The sequence below is a fragment of the Pimephales promelas genome, chromosome 25, assembly GCF_988280905.1.
Source record: "Pimephales promelas chromosome 25, fPimPro1.hap1.1, whole genome shotgun sequence".
NCBI lineage: Eukaryota > Metazoa > Chordata > Actinopteri > Cypriniformes > Leuciscidae > Pimephales > Pimephales promelas.
The window spans coordinates 9,077,568-9,102,114 of record NC_142793.1 but is presented as its reverse complement, the minus strand read 5'-3'; the positions used below and the strand labels follow the sequence as shown (position 1 = coordinate 9,102,114).

The 24,547-nt window shown below is 42.7% G+C and overlaps 1 protein-coding gene and 1 long non-coding RNA gene across 2 annotated transcripts in view; both read left to right on the top strand.

The window, feature by feature from the left end:
* The window catches only part of abtb2b (ankyrin repeat and BTB domain containing 2b), a 60,051-nt gene extending 47,534 nt beyond the window's left edge, over positions 1–12,517 (top strand). Inside the window, exons 4-17 of the mRNA XM_039663162.2 lie at positions 1,464–1,616; positions 3,416–3,581; positions 3,699–3,788; positions 4,216–4,317; positions 5,412–5,508; positions 6,198–6,333; positions 7,116–7,390; positions 7,557–7,735; positions 9,691–9,796; positions 10,053–10,155; positions 10,260–10,350; positions 10,440–10,508; positions 10,719–10,832; positions 11,846–12,517. Of these exons, the coding sequence (XP_039519096.2) occupies positions 1,464–1,616; positions 3,416–3,581; positions 3,699–3,788; positions 4,216–4,317; positions 5,412–5,508; positions 6,198–6,333; positions 7,116–7,390; positions 7,557–7,735; positions 9,691–9,796; positions 10,053–10,155; positions 10,260–10,350; positions 10,440–10,508; positions 10,719–10,832; positions 11,846–12,049 (1,885 nt within the window). The 3' untranslated portion in view covers positions 12,050–12,517. The remainder of the gene's footprint in view (positions 1–1,463; positions 1,617–3,415; positions 3,582–3,698; positions 3,789–4,215; positions 4,318–5,411; positions 5,509–6,197; positions 6,334–7,115; positions 7,391–7,556; positions 7,736–9,690; positions 9,797–10,052; positions 10,156–10,259; positions 10,351–10,439; positions 10,509–10,718; positions 10,833–11,845) is intronic.
* A 6,995-nt stretch (positions 12,518–19,512) lies between these two features.
* LOC148965036 (uncharacterized) lies at positions 19,513–21,254 on the top strand. Its single transcript, XR_016150672.1, has 3 exons — positions 19,513–19,735; positions 20,798–20,910; positions 21,076–21,254. It is a non-coding gene; the product is annotated as an uncharacterized LOC148965036 (long non-coding RNA).
* The last annotated feature ends 3,293 nt before the right edge of the window (positions 21,255–24,547 follow it).

Genomic DNA, 24,547 nt, shown 5'->3' with positions numbered 1-24,547 from the left:
AGACTCTCGGCGGGGCAACTTTTTTTTTTTTTTTTGACGTCATTGTGTTCCTGCTGTGCATCAAGCGCTCTGGGGACAAACTTTCACATTGGCAGCGGAGACGTTACCAAACACCGGCTGGAGGTTCCTCAGATTCTAGGCTTTACTAAAGATTAGATTAGGATTTGGGACCGGGATGCTGGGCCTGTATCAGTGCCTGGTTATGATACTTAATGGTTCAGGCTGACTTGGATGCTAAATAAAACTAACTGATGGCGGGACAAAGTACGGGCTGTCCTCATTTTATTCCTTAAAACTCATCTTTGATCACCAAAATTACATATTTCAATGCTTTTTTCCAAAAAATCCATGCCTTAAACTAGCTTGAAGAATGATATAGTCTTGATCTGGGTCCAGTAAACAGCCATATCTGTCTATTTAGAACAAGCTCACACACATACACACAACATGTTCATGTCTGCAGGGAGTGGCAATGAGCTTCAGCAGCTGCATCTCATTCTCAGCGTCAGTTCTCTGATATGACAGGCTGATGAAAGACACGGGCCGTCTCGCTGAAAGAAGAGCGTTCTCATTGCACAAGCCCTTCTTTAGAAACACTAGCAGATTTATTGTGCTGTGGCCCAACTTGTTTTACACAACTGACTTGTTACACCTCCTGAACCTCAGATTCAAGAGGAACAGTGTGGTTTTCGTCCGGGCCGTGGAACACTGGACCAGCTCTATACTCTCTACAGGGTGCTGGAGGGTTCATGGGAGTTTGCCCAACCAATCCACATGTGCTTTGTGGATTTGGAGAAGGCATTCTGCTGTGTCCCCCGAGGCGGCCTGTGGAGAGTGCTACAGGAGTATGAGGTCGGGGGTCCTTTGCTAAGGACTGTCTGGTCCCTGTATGACCGAAGCAAGAGCTTGGTTCACATTGCTGGCAGTAAGTTAGACTTCTTCCCGGTGCATGTTGGACTCCAGCAGGGCTGCCCCTTGTCGCCAGTTCTGTTCATAATCTTTAAGGACAGAATTTCTAGGCGCAGCTAGGGCCTGGAGGGTGTCAGGTTTGGGACCACATGATTATGTCTCTGCTCTTTGCGGATGATGTTGTCGTGTTGGCCAGTTGAGACCAGGACCTTCAGCATGCACCGGGACGGTTTGCAGCCGAGCTGGGATGAGAATCAGAACCTCCAAATCTGAGGCCATGGTCCTCATTCGGAACAGGGTGGCTTGCCCACTTCAGATAGGTGGAAAGATCCTGCCTCAAGTGGAGTTAAGTATCTTGGGGTTTTGTTCACGAGCGAGGAAAGGATGGAACGGGAGATTGACAGACGGATCGGTGCAGCTTCTGCAGTAATGCGGTCGATGTACCGGTCTGTTGTGGTGAAGAAGGAGTTGAGCAGGAGTTTAATATTGCAACCAATTTCAAAGCAGTCATGGAAACAAACTTATGTACGTTGTTTTTTTCCTGCATTCCCCAGGCCGTTCCTCCTCCTCCCCCCGCTGATGGAGTGGATGCGTGTGGCCATCGTTCACGCCGAGCATCGCCGCAGCTTATTGGTGGACAGCGATGATGTCAGACAGACAGCGCGGCTCCTCTTGCCTGGGTTAGATTGCGAGCCCAGACTGCTAAAGTAAGACTTTCATACTTTCATAAAAAATCCTGACTAACAATGAGTGAAGAATCCTATAACATCAGCTTAATCTACAGACCAGATTAACAGAGAGACACAGAGGGTGGGCTCTTTTGATAATCAGCTAAACCACCTTAGCAACCAAAGAGCGACACCCTAGCAACATTAAGAATACCTTAGATATTGTAAAGCAAGGGGCATCAAATTTCATGCTGATTTTAAAGGTGCTTTGTCAAGTTCTCCAGTTGTGGTAACCTTGTTTTCCAAATATACCTTTTTTTTTTATTGCATTCAACAAATGTTTTTATCACAACCTTGTTAGACTAATTAAATCTGTTTTAAAATGTCAACAGACTTTTAAACACATAAAAAACACAGTCAGGCACTAGTGTCGCAGAGCTGAAGGTATCAGACATGATCTCATGCTGACTCCTTAAATGTGACTCGACTGTTAACACACTGGCAAAGAGCTGCAGCAAAGTCTCAGATTTGATCTGATCCTCACGCTGATGTCAAGGCGTATTTCTTAATGATTTGAAAACACTTGAGGAAAATAAAGCACTCCACCCATGAAAGCATGTGGTGACCAACACTATCCATTTCCAGACCGATCTCATGAAGTAGCGTGTGTATGACACGCCAATTCGTATTTCCATTGTTGGCGTGCTATCAAGACGCATAATCGCTTTTCAGCGTGTTTATGAACGCCGTTGACTTAACGTTATTACTGTATATATAAATATATGACTTACCTCAACTCCGTCCCTAAACCTAACCGTCACTGGGGTTAATGGCATTTATGACTGTTCCCTTACCATCCTAGGAAAAAAATAGATCGCTCCCCAGATAAGTAGATCTACATTTTGCTTCGTTTCGCGCGGATGTTTGACGGCGTGTACAGACACGCAGAATCACTCGGACGTTAATGGCGTAGACATACACGCGGATGGCTCAAAATGCGTAGAGGTAACACGCCACTTGACTCGAAAGTGGCGTGTATGTTTACGCAAAAGTCATGATGTCATGTTGCCATTTCCCCACTCACTCTCTCACTCATACCCTCACTCTCTCATCCCCTCACTCAATATCTCATCTATCCCCTCACTCACTCATTCACTCTCTCATCCACTCACTTACTCTCTCACCCATCCCCTCACTCACTCACTCATCCACTCACTCACCCTCACTCACTCATCCCCTCACTCACTCACTCACTCATCCACTCACTCACTCTCTTATCCACTCACTCACTCTCTCATCCATCCCCTCACTCACTCATCCACTCACTCTCTTATCCATCCCCTCACTCACTCATCCACTCACTCACCCTCACTCACTCATCCCCTCATTCACTCACTCATCCATCCCCTCACTCACTCATCCCCTCATTCACTCACTCATCCATCCCCTCACTCACTCATCCCCTCACTCTCACTCATCCACTCACTCACTCACTCTCTCATCCACTCACTCACTCTCTCATCCATCCCCTCACTCACTCACCCTCTCACTTCTCTCACTCTCTCATCCTCTCCATCCACGCACTCACTCACTCTCTCATCCCTTCACTCACTCTCTCACCCTCTAATCCACTCACTCACTCTCTCATCCCCTCACTCACCCTCACACCCTCTGATCCACTCACTCTCTCATCCCCTCACTCACTCTCTCACCATCTGATCCACTCACTCCCTCATCCACTCACTTCGCTCTCATCCACTCACTCGCTCTCTCTCTCTCATTCACTCACTCACTCCTCGTTTCTGTGTGTTTTCTAACTCTTCTTCTGTCTTGTGTAGGCCGGAGTGCTGTTTCAGTTCCTTCAGGCGTCTGGATGCCAGAGCGGCCACAGATAAGTTCCAGCTGGACCTGGGCTTCCGCATGCTCAACTGCGGCCGCACTGATCTGATTGGCCAGGCCATCGAGCTGCTGGGGCCAGATGGTGTCAACAGCATGGACGACCAGGTACCGTAAGATCAGAACACCTCGTCAGCAATTGAGACCAAACTATACGTGATTCTGTTACACGGATATGATGTTGTGCTCCAGATGTCCAACTCTGCTCTCTCTGCACCTGTGTAGGGTATGACCCCGCTGATGTACGCCTGCTCAGCTGGAGACGAAGCTTTAGTCCAGATGCTGATTGATGCTGGAGCCAATCTGGATGTGGCGGTATGTACCACCAGTTGCTATATTAGTCTGTCACTATTTTTTGATGTTAAGGTCTGTTTTACCAAGGTAAACGGGATTAAATGTCACTAAAACATTTAGCGGGAAAAAAGGAGCAAAACCGATGCATTTTTAAATTTTCAAATATTTTAATCTTCCAAAAATGTTTTAATAACCTGTTCTGATGTAGATATGTTTCTAAAAAACACTAGGAAAAAAATAATAAAATAAAATAAAAACCTTTTTGAATGGGGGGAAACTTGAATTGTTTTGCATTCAACCAAAAATTCTCAATAAATAAATAAATAAATAAATAAAAATTGGACAAGGTAGCTGAACTCAGATTGTTTTTTTTATTGTAATGTTGTAAATGTTTTTGTGAAGAAATGGAAAACATTCCTGTATGAAAGCTGACTGTTTTTGTGTTCAGGTACCCGTTTGCTCTCCCAAACACCCTTCAGTCTACCCAGACAGCCGCCACTGGGTGGCGCTCACGTTCGCTGTGTTACATGGACATATATCAGTAGTTCAGGTAAAGAGATACTTGTTTTCGCCTAAACCAGTCGAGCACAAACCCCCACAGCTGATTCTAAAGATTTCATTCGTCATCCTAGTAACAACACTGAAACAAATACTAACCCTAACCCTAGTGTCACAAATAGATCCATCCATATTTCTGACTCAATCCACAAAGTCTTCTTTACAAGTAAAATTTCATAGGTCACATAATCGAGTTGTTTTTCTTTGGGCCAGGGTTTGCACTTCACATTGCAGTAAAACATCACATTGTTTTACTTCTCTTTATTTTTTTGCACAATTGGTTCCGTACACAACTAGGTAACATCAAAGTTTTGCTTTAGTACGGCAACTATACTGTGAAGTATACTGCAAGTGAACTTACAGCTGCACTGTTATTTTACTAGTTATAGCCATGGTTTCACAAACAGGGCTTAGATTAAGCTGGTATTATACATTGGTTTAATTAGGATTAGCCTTGAGAAAAAAAAAACATTATTGATGTCCAATTGTGCATCTTGAGAGAAAACAATGGCATTGACATATTTTAGGATATGTCTGTGCAAGTTGATTTCAGTTAAAACAGCTCAAACATGCATTTTAATCTGAGACTAGACAACATTGCCTCATCTGTGAAACGGGGGATAGACTTCTAGCCTACATTTTAGTTAATAAAAGTACAAGTATACTCTCAGTAAACAAATTTAAATAGTTTATATTAACCAAGGACACTTAAAGTGTTTCTTAAAGGGAACTTAACATTATGCTTAAAGCACTTAAGTATACTACACGGTTCCTACATTTGTATTAATTGTAAATTTACCTTATAGGCCAAATGTATTTTTCAGTAGAAGCAAAGCATACTAAAGTATAATTTTAAGTCTATCTCTGACAAGTCTACATAAAAAGTAGATTGAAAGTATACACTCTTATCTGTAGTTGAATGTATGTATTCTTTACATCACACTTAAATAAACCATTTTTGTTCAGCATGTAGTAATATTCACTTCAGTTGTAGCCACACAATGTGTAAGTTTGATTCTTGTGTTTAATGTTAGCTATAGTTTTTGCTGTTACCTTCTTAACAGGTTTGCTTGTCTGTCTCTTCAGCTTCTATTAGATGCCGGGGCAAACGTGGAAGGAGCAGCCGTGCGTTACGGACAGGAGAGTAACACGGAGACGCCTCTCCAGCTGGCGTCCGCAGCAGGTGTGTGTGTGTAGCTCTACTCAGCCTCAGTCTCACAACCTCCACTGGCTCAGATTTACAGCCTGCAAGGGAAGGCTGGTCACTCCCATCCCAAACAGGAATCCCTAAAAATATGGGCATGTGTTAGCAGACCAGAGTCAAACTGTAGAGGCCACAAACTGTACGAGAGTTGACAGAATTGGGTCAGGAAGACATGTTTTGCAACAGTTCAGAGTGTTTGTTTTTTTAAAACATTTTATAGGTGTGGGAACATTCAAGAGTTATATTTTGTTTTACCTTTAGTAAGTAAAAGGTTTGGTATACTTAACCACTATCTGTCCTACTTCCTTCTTAATGCCTCACTGTGAGTAGGTGGGCCAAGTTTCTGAACTTCAATAGGCCATTTTTATAGTAAATGTGGGCGGGAGTGTAAATATTTCACTTTTCTGGTGTCAGAAATCTAAAGAGTAGAGTAGATTTTGGACAAGAAAGATGTTGTGAGTTCTTAAAGTTCTAGAACGTCAAGCTCTTTTATCTGTAAAGATCAAGGAAGAGTCGATTCCTCAAGACGTGACCCTTCCAAGATCATTACAGTAATGATCATGAATTGTGTTCTTTTCTTTTACTGTGGTTCTCTCTCATTTATTCTACACATCTCTGCAACCTCACCATCTGTTTCTGCTTTCCTTCTCCTCCGGTCACTCTCCCAGGGAATTACGAGATGGTTAGTTTACTGCTGGCGCGGGGTGCAGATCCCCTGCTGAGGTCCCAGGACGGTAACGCTCTGACATCATCGCTGTATGAGGACATGAACTGCTTCAGTCACGCCGCTGCACATGGCCATAGGTAATGCCTCCCATCATCATACTAACACACTCGCCAACTCTGAATATGATCAGTTATGGCAACAAATACACAGCTGGATTACCACATAATGATCTCATTTTTAGCAAATATTACACTGGACATCAACAGAATATCAATGTCAAATCATCCACATTCTATCTAGGCAATCATTCATCTATCTGTCCATATTAATCGGTCATATTATTCATGTCTATCTATCAACTATCTGATTAATCTCTCTAACCAGCTATCATAGCTTTCTATCAATCTTTGTCCAATAATTCATTATCCATCTATTTTCCACTCAGCCAACTTTCTGTATATCCAATCATTCATTATACATCAAGCTAACATTTATCTACCCATCTATCCAATCATTCATTATCCATCAGGCATCTTCCTATATTTAATCATTCATCAGCCAATTATCTAGCTATCTATATGTCCAAGTATTTATTATCCATCCAATCAACCATCTATCTACCTGACCAATCATTCATATCTACCCAATCAGATATCCGCCAACCCATTTAATCATTTATCCATCAATCTTATGTCCAAGCATTCATTATCTCTCCCACTATTTATCTACCAGTGTATCAACATCTTTCTACTCATTCATTTTCTACCTAGCCAACTATCTACCCATCTATTCATTCTCCATCCCATCTAGATTTTTATCAATCTGTCCATCCATATGCCAAATCATTAGTTATCTATCCAGATAACCATGCATCTACCATCCATCCATCAGTGAACTAACAGAGAAGTATGTTCTGCAGGAATGTTTTGAGGAAGCTCCTCTCTCAGCCTCAGAAGGTGCGGGAGGACGTGCTCTCGCTGGAGGAGATCCTGGCGGAGGGTGTGGAGGGCGAGGCGCGGGCGTCTGGCAGGAACGGACACTCTCTCCCCCTGCCTCCATCTCCCAACCTCAGCCTGCTCTCAGAAGATGCCCTGCCTAAGCTGTGCAAGGCCCGTATGAAAGCACTGCAGGAGGCGTCCTTCTACAGCGCAGAGCACGGCTATCTGGACGTCACCATGGAGCTCAGATCACTGGGTAGGTTAGACGCATGCATGTATAAGATATCTACAAACAATTCACTGAGTATAGATGATGTCATAGAGTAACACTTTCATTAATTCATAATCAAATGATACGGTTTAAAAAAGCTGAGGTATCTAGCAAGCATTTGATTATTTGCAAACGGTTCTTCATAATGCAGGAGTGCCGTGGAAGCTTCACGTGTGGTTGGAGTCGCTGCGCAGCGCTCAGCTGAAGTCCAGAGCCGGGGTCACGCTCTCCCTTTTACGGGACTTCAGTTCCATCAAAGAGGAGGACTACTGTGAGGAACTAGTCAGCGTCGGGTTTCCTTTGATGTTTAACATCCTGAAAAAAAACAAGGTATGAAAAAAAACATGGATATTTCATCATAGAAAGTCCAATGTAATGACAAAAACAAATCTATATACAGTATAAAAATTGAGAATCGTATGCTTTCTGTACACCTTAAGCCCGGAACACACCAAGCCGACGGTCGGCCGTCTGGCAGATTTTTTGCGTTGGCCAACTAAGTTTCCTCGGTGTGATACATACAGTTCCGTGCCGTTGGCGGAAAATAGTCCTCGTCGGCTTTGTTTCGCGCGATTCGACATGTTGAATCGGCGTCGGGCCGTTGGGGAAAGAGAGAACTCTGATTGGCTGTTCAGCTTAGTGAAAGAGTCAGTGCACGAGAATAAACGCAAAAGCAAGCAAAGGAGTCAAAATGGTAAAGATAGAAGGCTGTTCTTATGTTACGTCATCTTACCTGAGTGTTCCTTGGCGAATATTTCAATATTAACATGAGTGGAGTGGAATAAAGCAGGATTGATATTTAAAAATGTAAGCATGCGTTGCTTTGTTTACGGTATGTGTATCTGCAGCCGCAGCGTCGGTTTTCCTTTTTGAATGACGAATATAGACTAATATATCTGCAGAAATAGACAGTTGGCTCATTACACACAGGCGCAGAACGCACATTCTAGCTGACCGTCGGTTGTAGTTCTCTCGGTGTGTTCAAGTGCAGATTTTTACCTCGACGAGAGGCGACAACACAGTTGGCTTTCATCAGCGCTAGTTCGTTGGCGTCTGCTTGGTGTGTTCCGGGCTTAAAGACTTTGAAAAGATTTAGAAAAGACTATAAGATTATCAGCTCACATCTAAAGACTTGGGTTCACAGTTTTTAGTCTCAGACTAAAGATTTTGCAAACACTGAATCTTGTAGTGACACTATTTACAAGACTACAAGTTTATTCCCACCAAATTCCTCCCATCATGCTCAGCAGTGATTTAACAAAAATGGAGGAGAAGCAGCTACAGTTAGTTTACATCAAAAAGACACTGCCCACAGCTCAACAAGGCGCTCCTCTTTATCCATTTTCGCCTACTTGGCGCTCGTTGTGTTTCCACATCCATTGGTTGACAGACATGTTTCTTTGTTGTGACTGATGGCTTCCAGTTTCCTGTTTCCAGCTTCCTGAGAACGATTTTATTGGTTGTTGATTGTTTTACGTCACTATGACTCTAGGACTTGCGATAATATCAAACATGTTTGATATGAAAGACTAGAGAAAGACTGGCATAAATCAGGTCGCAGACTGCAGATTATCACCTCACATTTAACGATCGAGACGACGGGAGCGCGCCGAGACTCCCGTAAGATACCTAAAGACTGCCGGTCTTTAGTCTGGGACAGTGAAAATCCTTTGGTGTATGCCCGGCATTACACAGACTATGCATATTTGTCATTGTCAATGCATGGTGACCAATTAAAAATGTAACTAGACTTTGAGTTAAAACTTGACTGCTCACTGTAATTAAAATTTTTTCCAATTTTGAAGGATCTAAAATGGACATGCATTATGTTCTAAAATATTTTTGTGCTGTTTTTATTGCAAAAATTTAAATTTGGTGCGAAGAGGTCTATAAATAATTCTTACACTGTGTCCGAAATCGAATTCTTCCCTACTATAGAGTACGCCAAAAGTAGTACTGCATGTCTGAACACATAGTATTTGAAACACAGAGGGTAAAAAGTCCCCGGATGACCGACTAATTTAGCGGATTCTGAAGTAAGCATTCTCTTTCCCATCATGAATGGCAGTGAAGTGACCCAACTGATGCTGTTATAGGTCATGTGACAGTAATGTGGCGAATGTGGCACATCCGAATTTCACTCATACCACCCATATTCATACTTTTTTAACAGTCGCGAAGTAAGTTCAAATTCAAATGTAGTACCTACTCAGTGCAGGATTTCTGAAGCAGTGCTGTCTCTAGTAAAAAATTCCTTATGACTAATTCTTTCTTTTCCTTTATAGAACGAGGCAATAAACCAACAGCTGGGCATCATTTTTAGTCACTGTTATGGTCCTGCTCCACTTCCTCCCATCCAAGAGAAGAAGCCCGCTCTCTCCGCTCAACTTGGTAATTCACTTCATCTTAGTACAGTTATAATTATGAATTGGCAACACTGACTGGATCCACCATAAACTACCCAACATTGATTTAAAATTCAAAAACTAAAGTTTGTTTGTCATTGATTCTGGTAATTTCGCTTTATTTTACATGGTAGTGCACTTTCATTTTCTTATATTTAGCAAATTCTTTAATTTGTGTTTTTGTCTGTAAATAATTACCCTGTTCAAATCTTGAGTAAGTCTGATTCCTCCTCTTTCCACAGACCCTCACTTCCTGAACAACCCAGAGATGTCTGACGTGACGTTCCTAGTGGAGGGGAAACGGTTCTATGCTCACGGGGTTCTGCTGCTCACAGCGTCCGAAAGGTGAGCCGAAACAATGTGTTATCTTGCAACACGTGTCTCTGCAGATGATTTTATTTGGACGGAACTGAACCGTTGTGAATAAAGGATGTTTGCTCTGGGATCAGGTTCAAAAGTCTGTTGGCACTGAACGGGTCGGACGGCTCTCAGCCCCGCAAAGACATTGAGATCAGCAACATCAAGTACAACATCTTCCAGGTATGAACACTCGATGAATCTGTGCGACAACATGGCGTTGTTCCGAGATGTTATCAGGAGTTAATCACGATCTCATTGTGTTTATCCAGATGATGATGTCATACCTGTACTGCGGGGGGACAGAGTCTCTGAAGATGGGCGTCTCAGAGTTACTGGAGGTAAGACAAACAAGATACAGTCCAACCCAGCAAAGTACAGCCTTTGCCAATGAAACCGCAAGGGAATATTCTTTTCCCTGAGTTTACACCTGCAATAATTTAAGATGAAAATGTTTTCACAATCATTGATTGGACAGTAAAATATGTTTGTAGATTGAAGCAAGTAATAAGAAAAAATGTACCCTTTTGTTTTTTGTTTCCCTTCTGTAGTTGCTGTCAGCGGCCAGTTTGTTCCAGCTGGGGGCGCTACAGCGGCACTGTGAGATCCTCTGCGCTCACAGCATTGACCTTGACAATGCTGTGAACATCTACCACACTGCTAAGGTACAGATATACCATTGTGTACAAAATATTATATATAATCATAAAAAAAACTATTTTATACAGTAAATATACAATATCTAAGTATATACAATTGTAAAACTATAAACAAACTGGTACTTGTTATCTCAATATTCTGACTTTGTCACACAGTTCTGAGAAAAAAACAGGTCAAAATTGCAAAATACAGGCCAATTATGAGAAAACTATTACAATAAGCTTGCAAGTGATGGAAACTAGCTTCAATGAAGCCCTGAACCGCAATGTTAAAGAAAAAAAAAACATTTCGAGATTAAAGTCGAAATATTTCGAGAGTACAAAAACTCTTCCATAGAAGTTGCGTGTGCGCTTGCCGTTGTAGCGACTAACATGACACCTACATAATCATGACATGATATATGTCTTAAATATGAAGGAAGGTTTATGACAACTGTCATTAAGTGTCATTCGCTCATTTTAAATGCAAATATGACATTAAGACATCTTGACATAAACCAATACATCATAACCTGTCAGTGTCTTTGTCGTGACAACTTGACATTACTAAGACAACACAACCTGTCATAAACATGACATAGCAGATTATCAAACTTAAGAAACCACTTAGCTTTATGGGTTAACATTACATTAAACTGTCAGGTGGTTGGTTTTGACATTGGCTGTCATGAAGCCATTATAACTTTAATGACAAATTCAATTAGTACCACAAGTTGAGGTCATGAAAAATATCCATGACAGTTATAATGGCCTCATGACAGCCAATGTCAAAGCCAACCACATGACAGTTTTCAATTTCTATACATTCTTTAATTTATAAATGCAAATATATGCAAAATATTTATACACATTATATTATTTATTTATATGCGATTGATTAATTGTTTTACAGCCCTATGGCAAAGAAATATAGGTAAAAGAACATGACAATATGGTATATACTTTTAAAATGTTTACAGGACATTTATTAGCGAAGTGTCTCCCCATGCAGGCCTAATTGGTGTATGTATTTCCCCCAGGCTCACGGTGCGCTGGAGCTCAGCACATACTGTGAAGGTTTCTTCCTCCAGAACATGGCCGGTCTGTTGGAGAGGGAAGCCTTCCGGGCGCTGATCCTGGGATCCGGGACGCGAAGCGGATCCGGGAAAGACTCGCTCTTGGAAGAGCTGGAGGCGACGTTAGCGCACAGACTACGCTCACTGCTAGTAACTTCTCGTGTGTGAAAAAGACGGAAAAATAGAAGGAAATACACAAAGAAGAAAGGACATGAATGTGTAAGGTGTTAAGACGATATGGAAAGCCTATGAAATATGAAAAGGAAATGGACTGACTGAAGTTGAGCTTTGTGGACAGTTTCATGAATTCTAAAAAAATAATCATTTAATGGACACAAGCTTGACATTAAATGCTGCAGCGTTGGTGTGGCTAAAGCTATTGAACTAAAGTATGTTAAGATTGTGGACAACAGTTTCCCCACACCTAAAACAGACGCCATTTTGTACAGAGTTTGGCTAAAGTGGGAGGCTGGAGCATATCTTTTTTCCCTTAATTGTTGTTTTATTTTAAGCTATTATAGATGAATCTTGTAATGGAGAAAAACAAGGACATGTTCTATTTAAAGATGTGAGATTATTTAAGTTGCTATTTTATCTTGTTTCATGCTAAGCAAATAAAGTTATATATTAAACAATTTTGTGTCTAAAATGTTATCTAAACCGCAACAATAGACCACAATTAAGTATGCAAATATTACAATGGGTTCATTGCAGTCTTGTATATATATAGTCAATTCTAACAGTCAAGTCTACCAACAAAACTTAACGTATGTTAAGCTGGCAAACACTTTAAAGTTTAATTTAAAAACAAGACTGTACTGCCACCTTCTGGTTATTGAGAGCACTGCATGCTGTTATCATATCATACTTCAACTGCTTTCTGAATCATAACTTGTGTGCAATCAATGAAAAAGAAAATAAAGGAGAAAAACAGTTAGGTCAACTTTCCAGGCTTGACAGAAATGCCCACAAGAACTGATGAAATCATAAAAAAAAAACACTTTCCAAACTGGGAATTCACAAACTCCTAATAAGGGAATAAAACGTCTCGGTTACGGATGTAACCCTCGTTCCCTGAGTAGGGAACGGAGACGTTACGTCAGAAGTGACGGAGATTGGGGGTTTCGCATAGAAAGCCAATCCTCTTCGAGTATTTAAAAACGAGCCAATGGCGTGCAATGCCTTGGGGCTGCGGAAATTTGCATAGCGTACTCCGCCCTACTCCGTGAGTATAGAAGGAGGAAGTGAACGCAACCGCAGTATGTCTTCGCTGAGGAGCCAAGATTGAACTCGGCGTCTACCCAGCGATACAGCAGAAGTGGCAGGGAGACGTAACGTCTCCGTTCCCTACTCAGGGAACGAGGGTTACATCCGTAACCGAGACGTTCCCTTTCGTAGTCACTTCGAGTTACGTCAGAAGTGACAGAGATTGGGGGTCTGTGCCATCACGCCATCTTCAAGCTGTCTACCAGTGCCCTGCGAAAGTCTGGACCCCTCTCTTTTTTTTTTTTTTTGGGATCCCACTTTAACACAGGATTACCAAGGTACACTGGGAAACATATCCTGGGAGGGACATGCTACCAGCTGCCTACCAAGGGGAGGACTTACAAATACACATATGGCCGCATAGGAACGCATATGGAAACACTGGAGCACCAACCGAGGTGGCTACTAAAATTTAACTCCAGGGGTGGCAGATGGCTTGCCAAGGGAAGACACATGCTCAGAGAGGCTTACAGTGGAAAATACACATGAGACGGTTACCATGAGGAACCGTGCACATGGAGGCACCTAGCCAGCATCCAGAGCAACAGCAGTGGTGCCCGCATCGTCGGTGCTGGAGGACTCAAGACTTCAATGGAAGAACTGAGGAAATATTGCACTTATCCAGTCCGGGGAGTGGAGTGGCGAGCAAGCGAAGACACCTGAGCGGGTCCAGTACTGGCGGAAGCGAGTACGTGAGAGGACACCGGCTCAATTAGCAGATTATAGAATCTGGTGAAGGTGTTGGGTGTCGCCCAGCCTGCAGCTCTGCAGATGTCTGTTAGCGAGGCGCCGTGCGCTAGAGCCCAAGAGGAGGCCACACTCCGAGTGGAATGGGCCGTCACACCAAGGGGGCACGGACGGCCTTGCTGCTGGTAAGACAAAAGCAATGGCGTCCACTATCCAGTAGGACAGCCGTTGCTTTGAGAGAGCCCTTCCCTTCTGGCTCCCCCCATGACAGACAATGAGCTGGTCTGAGGTCCTGAAACACCGCGTTCTGTCGACATAGGTGCGGAGAGCATGTACCGGACAGAGCAGTGCCAAGGCTGGGTCTGCCTCCTCCAGGGGCAGCGCTTGCAGGTTCACCACCTGGTCCCGGAAGGTGGGAACCTTGGGCACATATCCAGGCCGGGGTCTCAGGATCACGTGAGAGTAAGCCGGCCCGAACTCCAGGCACGCTTCGTCAACGGAGAATGTGTGCAGGTCCCCCACCCTCTTGATGGAGGCCAATGCAACCAGGAGTGCTGTCTTCATGGACAGAAACTTTAACTCTACCGATTGCAAAGGCTCAAAGGGATGCCTCTGCAGTGCACTTAAAACTACCGAGAGGTCCCAAGAGGGTACGAGGGGAGGACGAGGCGGATGTAGCCTCCTCGCTCCCCTCAGGAACCTGATGACCAGGTCGTGCTTCCCTAAGGACTTACCTTCCACTGCTTCATGAGAAGCGGCAATGGCTGCGACGTAAACCTTAAGGGTGGAGGGCGACAGCCTGCGCTCCAACCCTTCTTGCAGGAAGGAAAGCACGACCGCGATCGAACATCTCCGGGGGTCTTCTCCGCGAGAAGAACACCGATTGACGAAGAGGTTCCACTTCAACGCATAAAGGTGTCTCGTGGACGACGCTCTTGCGGAAGTGATGGTTGCCGCCACCTCAGGTGGCAGCGAACTCAAACCTGCCTCGTCCCGTCCAGGAGCCACACGTGCAGCCTCCAAAGATCGGGACGAGGGTGCCACAGAGTGCCCCGTCTCTGAGAGAGTAGGTCCTGTCTCAGAGGAATAGGCCAAGGAGGTGCTGTCACGAGGAGCATGAGTTCGGAGAACCACGTCTTGGTGGGCCAATAGGGGGCTACCAGCAAGACCTGCTCCTCGTCCTCCTTGATCTTGCACAACACCCGTGCAAGGAGGATCACTGGGGGAAACGCATACTTGCGTGGGCCCCGTGGCCAGCTGTGCGCCAGTGCATCTGAGCCGAGCGTACCCTCGGTCAGGGAATAAAACTAGGCGCAGTGGGATGAGTCCCGAGAGGCGAACAGATCTATCTGTGCCTCCCCGAACTGGTCCCAAATCAGCTGGACCGACTGGGGATGGAGTCGCCATTCGCCGGAGATGGGACGGACCCGTGACAGTTCGTCGGCTGCCAGGTTCCGGTCTCCAGGAATGTATACTGCACGAAGGGACCTCAGGTGCTTCTGACTCCATAACAAGAGGTGGCGGGCGAGCTGCAACAACCGGCGTGAGTGTAGACCCCCCTGGTGGTTGATGTACGCTACTGCCGTAGTGTTGTCCGAACGGACAAGCACATGTTGGCCCGTGAGCAACGCTCGGAAGCGGTGCAGGGCGAGCCGTACTGCCAGCAGCTCGAGGCAATTGATGTGCATGAGGCGCTGGGTTCCTGTCCAGGAACCCGCGGCTGCATGCCCATTGCACATGGCACCCCAACCCGTGGTAGATGCATCCGTGGAGACAACGAGATGCCTGGAAACTCGCTGAATAGGGACGCCGGTCCGTAAGAAGCTGAGGTTCGACCACGGGAAGAAGGTTCGGCGGTATGCTGGAGTCACTGGAACTCGGAGCGAACCGCGATGCCATGCCCACCTCGGGACTCGATCGCGAAGCCACAGCTGAAGCGGTCTCATATGAAGCAAACCGAGCGGCGTTGCCGTGGATGCCATATGCCCCAGGAGCCTCTGAAATAGTTTCAGTGGAACCGCACTCTTGCCCTCGAACTGTCGAAGACAAGTCAGCAGTGAGTGCGCGCGCTCGTTCGTGAGCTGCGCGGACATGGCGACCGAGTCTATCTCCATGCCGAGAAAAGAGATCCTCTGCACGGGGCAAAGTTTGCTCTTTTCCCGGTTGACCCGAAGGCCCAGACGGGCTAGGTGCACCAGGTCTCTGTGTTCGCAAACCTGAGCTCGAGAGTGTGCCAGTATCAGCCAGTCGTCGAGATAGTTTAGGATGCGAACCCCGTGCTCGCGAAGGGGAACAAGGGCTGCCTCGACGATCTTCGTGAAGACGCGAGGGGACAGAGCTAACCCGAATGGGAGAACCGTGTACTGATATGCCTGGCCCTCGAAAGCAAACCGAAGAAAAGGTGTTAAAAGGAGTTACCCCGCCCGGATGCACCGTCGAAGCCCGCTCCCCGACAGAAGAGACCAGGGAAGGCAGAGCGTTCCACGGGGGTCTGTTCTGCCGGGGGTCTGGCGATAGAGGGGGAAGGGAGGGGCGTAGCCCAGGGACGACACACGCTCCCTTCCGCGCCCTCAGAGACAGAGAGGAATGAGTGGGATGACGCACTGGGACGTCGAGCGCACCCAATCCTGTCTGTGTGCTCAGTGATGATGTCAAGTCTTTCTTTAACCAACTCAGGGTGCTGCCCACCTGTGGGTGAGCAGCGGGGAGCTGAGAACAAAAGATTCTCCCCCGGCCCTCCACCGGGGGAAGGAGGGGGCCTGCTACCGCCTCCTGGGAAAACTCAACTTCATCACTGAGCAGCCCGTGTCAGGAACGTCGCTTAGCCTGGCGTTTAGCGGGGCGTGCGGCCTGAGCGGGCTGTGACGCCTGCCTGCGGCCTCCTCCATGCCGTGGCCCGGATGAAGGCTGCTGCTGGGGCCGGGCGGGAGGGTGGGGAGCCGCGGGGGGGCGTCCTCAGCGGCAAGCAGCGGGAGGCATCTTTGCTGACGACTGGGTGGAGGCAGCAGCTGGTCGTTGGGGCAGAATATGTTTGATTGCCTCCGTCTGCTTCTGGGCAGTGGAGAACTGCTGGGCAAAGTCCTCGACTGCACCGCCGAAAAGGCCAACCTGGGAGAGTGGGGCGTCGAGCAGACGAGTCCGCTCAGCGCTCCGAGTGTCTGCCAGGTTGAGCCAGAGATGACGCTCCTGGACCACACTGGTGGCCATCACCTGACCAACGGCGCGAGCGGCCACTTTCGTCGCCCGGAGAGCAAGGTCAGTGGCGGACCGCAAATCTTTGAATGCCGTTGGATCAGTCCCGCCCTCGTGCATATCTCTGAGCAGCTTCGCTTGGAAGACCTGCAAAGTGCTCATCGCATGCAAAGCGGTGGGCGCCTGTACCGCCGCTCTATAGGAACGCGCCACCATAGCAGACGAGAACCTACAGGCTTTCAGGCACGTGCAGAGGGGGGGGCGTTGGGTGCTCGAGCACCTGCCCTTTTGCCCCTTGGTGCCCAAAGTGCCCTTTTGTCAAGACAAAATTTCCTCTCCTTTTTTTGTATTTAAAGGCACTTTTGTGGATGTCTGCCCCATCTAACTAGTAGTAAAATGAATGAATAATAATTTAGCCGTAAATAAAATGACCCACATGATGACCTTTCACCTGATTCCTCACGCTGCACGCGCATTTTATAATTTCGCGCGGCTACGCGCAATCGCGCATTCCCAGAGGATATCTTCAAGTCTTGCGGCTGCTGGTAAGTGGTGTTTTATTCTCAGCGAAGTGATTTTGATGTTTGTTTACTTATTATTATTATTTTACTAGAACGACGTGAAGAGAGCATGCAGAGAGATGTTGTTTGTATTGCTGTGTGTAGGCTGTAGAAGTAACGTTAGCTTGCTGTTTGAGGGAGAAAAGTTTCACGGGCGTGGAGGGGTGTTATTTGACTAAAAACTATTATTTTTACTTTAAACTATTATTATTATTACAGTATTTATTAAAAAAAATATTTTCACATAAAAATGATTATCACAACTCTGGTAAGTTATCACATAGGCGTACCAGTTAGTATCTTATGTTTTGTGTGCAGAAGCCTCTGTGAACATCTGCCCTAGTAAGGTAACTATTATATACTATTATTGTATTATATACTTTAGCAGCCTGGGTAGAATCTGTAGCTTTAGCAGGTCAGTGAACTAGTGAGCCAGTTCCAAACACTGTCAGCAATCTTTACATCTTGACATGGTCACATAAAAATGGTTTATTCAGCTAATACCCTATATTTCTGTTTATTTGAATGTCTACAGTCTCAGATCAACTCCAGCAGTATCAGCAGCAGCAGTAACAACATCAACAGCAAAGGCAGCCCAGGTGAAAAAGACGTTGTATTAAATGTATTAAAAATATATTTGAAATACAAATAGTGTGTTTATAATACATTTGTATTTACAACATGCTTATTTAAAGTGTACTAAAAATGTATTTTATTGCATTTTAGTATATTTCTAAAAAGTATACTAGAAGTACATTGGTAATAAATATATATTTAATTACACTTTTAAGAAATGTACTATAGAAAAGCATACTTTTAATGTATTTATAAAAAGTATATTAGTAATATATTGGTAATAAATGTATGCTTTATTATATTTTTAATAAATATGCTAATGATAATTATACTTTAAATGTATTTCTAAAAAGTATATTAGAACTACATTGGTAATAAATATATGTTTAAATACACTTTTAAGAAATACACTATAGAAAAGCATACTTTTAATGTATTTCTAAAAAAGTATATTATTAGTACATTGGTAATAAATGTATGCTTAATTATATTTTTAATAAATATGCTAATGACAATCATGCTTTAAATATGTTTCTAAAAAGTGTACTAGAAGTACATTGGTATTTAATTACATTTTTAAGAAATATGCTAAATACAAACATATTTTAATTGTATTTAAAAATGTTTTACTAGAAACGCAATGCTAATAAATATACACTTAATTACACTTTTAAAAATATGCTAAAAACTAACATTTTTAGTGAAATTTTAGTGTATTTACAGAAAGCATACTTGTTGCTAAATTAAAGTATTTTTTGTGTTTACTTTGTGTGTATAGCAATTTGTAACCTTATAACTTATTTAACCTTGTATAGGACTAGAGCAATATATTTTTAATATTTATGTTATACTGTAGCATGTGCTTCAGCCCTGCTTTAAAAAATACTGTGAAAAACAAATGAGACATATATCTATATATATATATATATATATATATATATATATAAAGTTTAAAAATTACAAGTAATGCACTTATATACTTCTGCATTAATTAATCAAATAGTCTTTTCCACAAAACAAGTGAATACCAGTACTTGCACACATCAACATAAAAGATCAGGTGTACATACTAGAAAAACTAAATAAATTTGTTAAAGCTTGACTCTTACATTTGTTTAGCCAAAATGAATAAAAAACCTGTTTATAAAGCATGTTATGTTTATACCAGAGTTGTTTCTTTTTTTGTGGCCGTAGTTACTATTTCCAGTTGCATTCATTTGGACCAATCAGAGCCAATCTTTTCAAAACAAGCTTGCCGGCAATTGTCCAATCACACACTGCCATTTGAACTTACATGTTGGGCGGGGCGCAGACAGCGGATACTGACTGTCTGTGGTATATTTCGGATATTTCAACAGAAATCATGTATTTTCCAAATTTTGCTTTGTTATTTCACTGACTCTGACCTAGTGAATGTGGATAGCACCGATCTAATATTGAGAGAACACACGAGCAGATTACCAGGTCGTCAGCTCCCGCGAACGATTTAGCAGTGAAGAGGACAACCGCAGAGGTGCGCCGCCACGACATGGACAGAGCAAGATACTGCCAGAAAAGATCTTACTTCTTGGTGGTAAGTTTATTAGTTTAAGTGATTAGTATAATTGGCTTTATTCTCACTTTGGGTTTAGTTTAAAATATTTTCAGAAGTTGATGACGATGTTCTGTGGATTACTGGCATTTCTGTTGATTTGACACTAAAGCGAGTTAACGTTTATCCATTGACGTCTATCAACTTAATGTTTTAGATCTAGACAGTGAAAACAACTATAAAAACATTGCACACTGTGTTTGCAGAAAAAAAGGTTATTAATGGTGATTACACAACAGGCTTGATTGTCCCTAAGTAACTTCTTGTGTTTTAAATATTATAATATATTTTAAGCTCTAATACACATTTGTGATATTTAATTCATAGTAAAATCTAATTAATTATTAGTAGGCTGTCAGTTTTCATGTCAATTCGATAAATAAATTAAGTAGTAATCACCAACTATAAGCTTTCACAAAACCAATTATTAAATATCTTGCACTGAGAAATTAAAATGATGTTAAATAATGAAATGAGAGATTTTATATTTAATATTTAGCCTAGCCAAGGAATTTGCACATTGCAAAGATATTTTTTTTATTAAACCTAACCGTGAGTAGATGAGGTCAAGTCGAGTAAGTAACGTTAGTAGTTGATCCTCTTGATTTGTAACTTTTTGTTGGTGAAAAACAACAAAAAAAGGCAATAGTGTGTCATGTAGCAGCTAAGTAACTAAGTGACCTATTATATATTAACACGTATTTGAAAAATGAATATGTATTTTGCCTGATTATGCATTGAATTATGCAATCACATAATCGTGTTTTTCTCGAGGGACTGATTTATATGATTTTATGTGTGGTATTCAGCTTTTTTACATTTAATCAAGTCGTTATCAGCTGTCACCAACTTGTAACTTTCAATAGAAAGTTCTGTCTTTATTAATAATGAATAATTACTTTAATAATAGGGTGGAAGTTACAGTAATGGTTCATTAAATATGTTTCACCATTTAAACAAAATACAAATTATATATGAAGAACACAAACTAGTGTTTTTTCTGCCCTAACTTTGTATAACATGCAACTTGATTTTTTCTTGTAGAGCTTCCAGGGATATTAGCATCTCTCAAAGAGGCCCTCGAGTCCATGAAACGAGGTTCATTCAGCTCAAGCCCAAGATCATCTGAGCTGTGTCTTCCTGAAACCTCAGAAATGGTTAGAAAATTCTTTATGATAAAGAAAAATCCTATTTGTTATAATAATTATATCTGACTTTTTGTGCATTAAGTGTTCTGAATTAAGTAACAAAGTGACAGCTTTTTATTAGAATTATAAATGAACAAGTTTATACTAATGCTTGTTTTTTTTTATTCTTTCCAGATTTCCCTCGGTGGTTCTGATGTCCCCAAAAGAGTCTATGGCAGACTGAAAAAGTCACGAACTTCTCTTTTTACTCAAGATTTGGCCACTTTACTTTTTGCTATTGTATTTCACTTTGTTTGACTTAAAGGATTAGTTCACTTTAAAAAAAAAAAAACCTTTTGCTGATAACTTACTCGCCCCCATGCCAAGATATCCATGTCATTCTTTCTTCAGTTGAAAAGAAATTAAGGTTTTTGATGAAAACATTCCAGGATTTTCTCCATATAATGGACTTCATTGGGGACCAAACGGTTCAAGGTCCAAAAGACAGTTTCTATGCAAACTGTTCAAAGGGCTTTAAACGATTCCAGACGATGAATAAGGGTCTTATCAAGCGAAACGATCGGTCATTTAAAAAAAAAAAAGTTTAAGTTTTATAAGCTCAAATGGTCGCCTTGCTCTGTTCTGTTATGCATGTTCATGACTCTCCTATTTGAACTCGTTCATCAAAATTAACAAATCTTTTTCCGAGTCATTAGGTTCATTCAATGAACGAAATGAATGAATTGACTCGAAAAAAGATTTGTCAGGGCTGCCAACTCTCAAGCATTCAGCACAAGACTCTCGCAATTGAGCCAATTCTCATGCTTTCACGACAAATTGACTGTTAGCCATTGGACCCTGAACCGTTTGGTTCCCAGTGACGTCCATTATATGGAGAAAATCCTGTAATGTTTTCATCAAAAACCTTAATTTCTTTTCGACTGAAGAAAGAAAGACATGGACATCTTGGAAGACACCCGTGAGTAAATTATCACCAAAAGTATTTTCAAAAGTGAACTACTCCTTTCAGTTAGTTTATTTATTTATTTATTTTTGTTCTGTTTAATACCTCTGCAAATCAATGCATTTTATGTTAATGTATTTTGTTTAGTTTTCATAATGCTTTACTGATGTAGTGCATTAAAGTTTATCTTTCAAAGAGTGTTTGTGTGTTTTGTAGAAATATTTTTTTACTGGGTTTTGTTGAATTCAAATGTTTAAATGTATTTTTAATACATTAAAATATATTATTTTTATATTAAATGGTTTTTGGAAAAATATATTTTTAATATGTTAATAGTGGGTCCTATAGTGTTCTACTAATACATTATTAATAAGCTGAAATTATATTTAAAATATACTTAGAACGCATTAATGTGAAGCTAAAAATATACTAATGCTGTATTTCTAAAGTCTATTTAAAGTGTATTAAAATACACTTTAAATAAGTGCTATTATATTACATTAAATGTACTTAAAATGGTTCCATTTTAGCACAATTTAGTATAATAAAATATATTACTATTACCTTAAAATTGAACTTAAATACATATTAAAGTACACTTAATATACTTGAAGTTGTTTCAATTTAGCACATTTAATACATATTTAATACGGTATACTTAAAATACATTAAGTATATCAAAATAAGTACAATTTAAATATATTTCCTTTTCACCTGGGAGCAAACTCACTTAAGGACTTAAGTAAGAATTTACCATAACAGGCATCACATTAATGTTAAAAATCTTGTAAAGTATTAATTGCTGTTTCTGTTTGCTTTGTTTTTTATTTTCATTGTATAAAATGTAACTCTTGTATTTTTGTGAATCAGTTTTTGCCATGAAAATAGCCACAGATGCTGATATGCCATTAAATAAAACTATACTGTACTGCACGAAACATGGGCCAGGTTGATTTTGTCCTACAAAGTTCACTATAACAGCTGTTCTTTATTATTCTGTATAACAGAGAAGAAAAAGCCATCAGGTTGGAACAACTTAAGATGCTTCAGTTTCTAATCCCAGAGTTATATATAGAGCACATCAATTATTTTTTTTTAATTTTAAACTTTAAATTTGTCTTTTCTGTTCTGGTTCTTTTTCAAAACTGCATCAATGCATTTGCTGCTGTATCGATGCAGAATCATCTGTATTGATATATTACTGTATTGATATTTTGAGCACAGCCCTATAAAGCCTTGTTTCCATGTGCCCCATTTTATACTTTGAGCACCTGCCCCTACAGAGGTCTCTGCACGGCCCTGCAGGCTTTGGATGGGTGCTTAGGAGGACCCCAGGAGGAGGCGCTCTGTGGACACAGCTGCATCGCAACAGAGCGCTCCAGCGGGGGCATCCCAGTGTACCCACGGGCGGCCCCACCATCGAGGGGGGGAAAGGCGGGGGAGAGATCGCGCTCTCGAGTGGACAGGGGAGCCCCCCAAGAGCGCGATAACTCCACATGCAGCTCGGGGAAGAAAGGCAATGGAGTTGGCCGTGGCCTTGCGGCGGCAGCTTTGTCCAAAAACCAATCATCCATCCGTGAGAGATCGGGGCAGGGCGGAGGGTTCCACTCTAACCCGATACTTCCAGCGGCTCGAGACAGCATGGCCATCAGCTCGGGATCCGACACGGGCAACGCTGGCACTCCCGAAGGAGGCAACGCAGCCGCATCCTCATCTCCCGAGGACTCTAGCCCGCCTAGTGATGCTGTGATCGACATCGCATCATCATCTGGAGCGCTGCCCGAAGCAGCCGGTACCACCGAAGAAGCGGCCGACTGAATCGAACTAACGCTCGCTGGCTCTCGCACTGAGGCGGGAGGTGTGGCCCGAGTAATCGTTGGGGGCTTTGTTCCACACAGTCACCGTGAAATCACCAGGTCCCCGGGTCGACGGGCCCCCCGTGAGGGAAGCCGATCGAGTAAGGGGGACCGGGACTCTCACTTTAGTCAGATCATTGAGTCTCGACCTCAGTGTAGAGATGGTCATGTTCCCACAGAAGGAACATGAGTCATCCACGAACGCTGCTGCTGCATGCCGAATGCCCAGGCATACAAAGCAGCGATCGTGACCATCAGATGACGATAGAAATCGACCACACCCAGAAAAACACGGGCGAACCATCTTTAAAAAGACGTGCCACGTGCAGCTCTTTCAATGAGAGGAGGAAATTCACTCTTTTCAGCGCTGAGGCGACCAGGGAGAAGCGCAAAGTCTGGCAGACCACTGCTCAGATCGCAGGCGATGCAGAATCTCGCTGGGTACCGCCGTCACACCAACACTGAAGAGGACGCTCGTCTCGAAGAGTCTTGAACAGTGAGAATGGCTTTCAGGAGTGAAGAGGTTCTCTTGGCTCCGAAGCGAAAACATACTGCGGTTGCGTTCACTTCCTCCTTTTATACTCACGGAGTAGGGCGGAGTACGCTATGCAAATTTCCGCAGCCCCAAGGCATTGCACGCCATTGGCTCGTTTTTAAATACTCGAAGAGGATTGGCTTTCTATGCGAAACCCCCAATCTCCGTCACTTCTGACGTAACTCGAAGTGACTACGAAAGGGAACTGCAGGGGTGTGTGAGACTGTCACAGAAATATCAAACGGCGCACTCAATAATTTTACAAGTACCACAAAATTAAATGAACCGTTCCTTTTATGTTCACTAACTTAC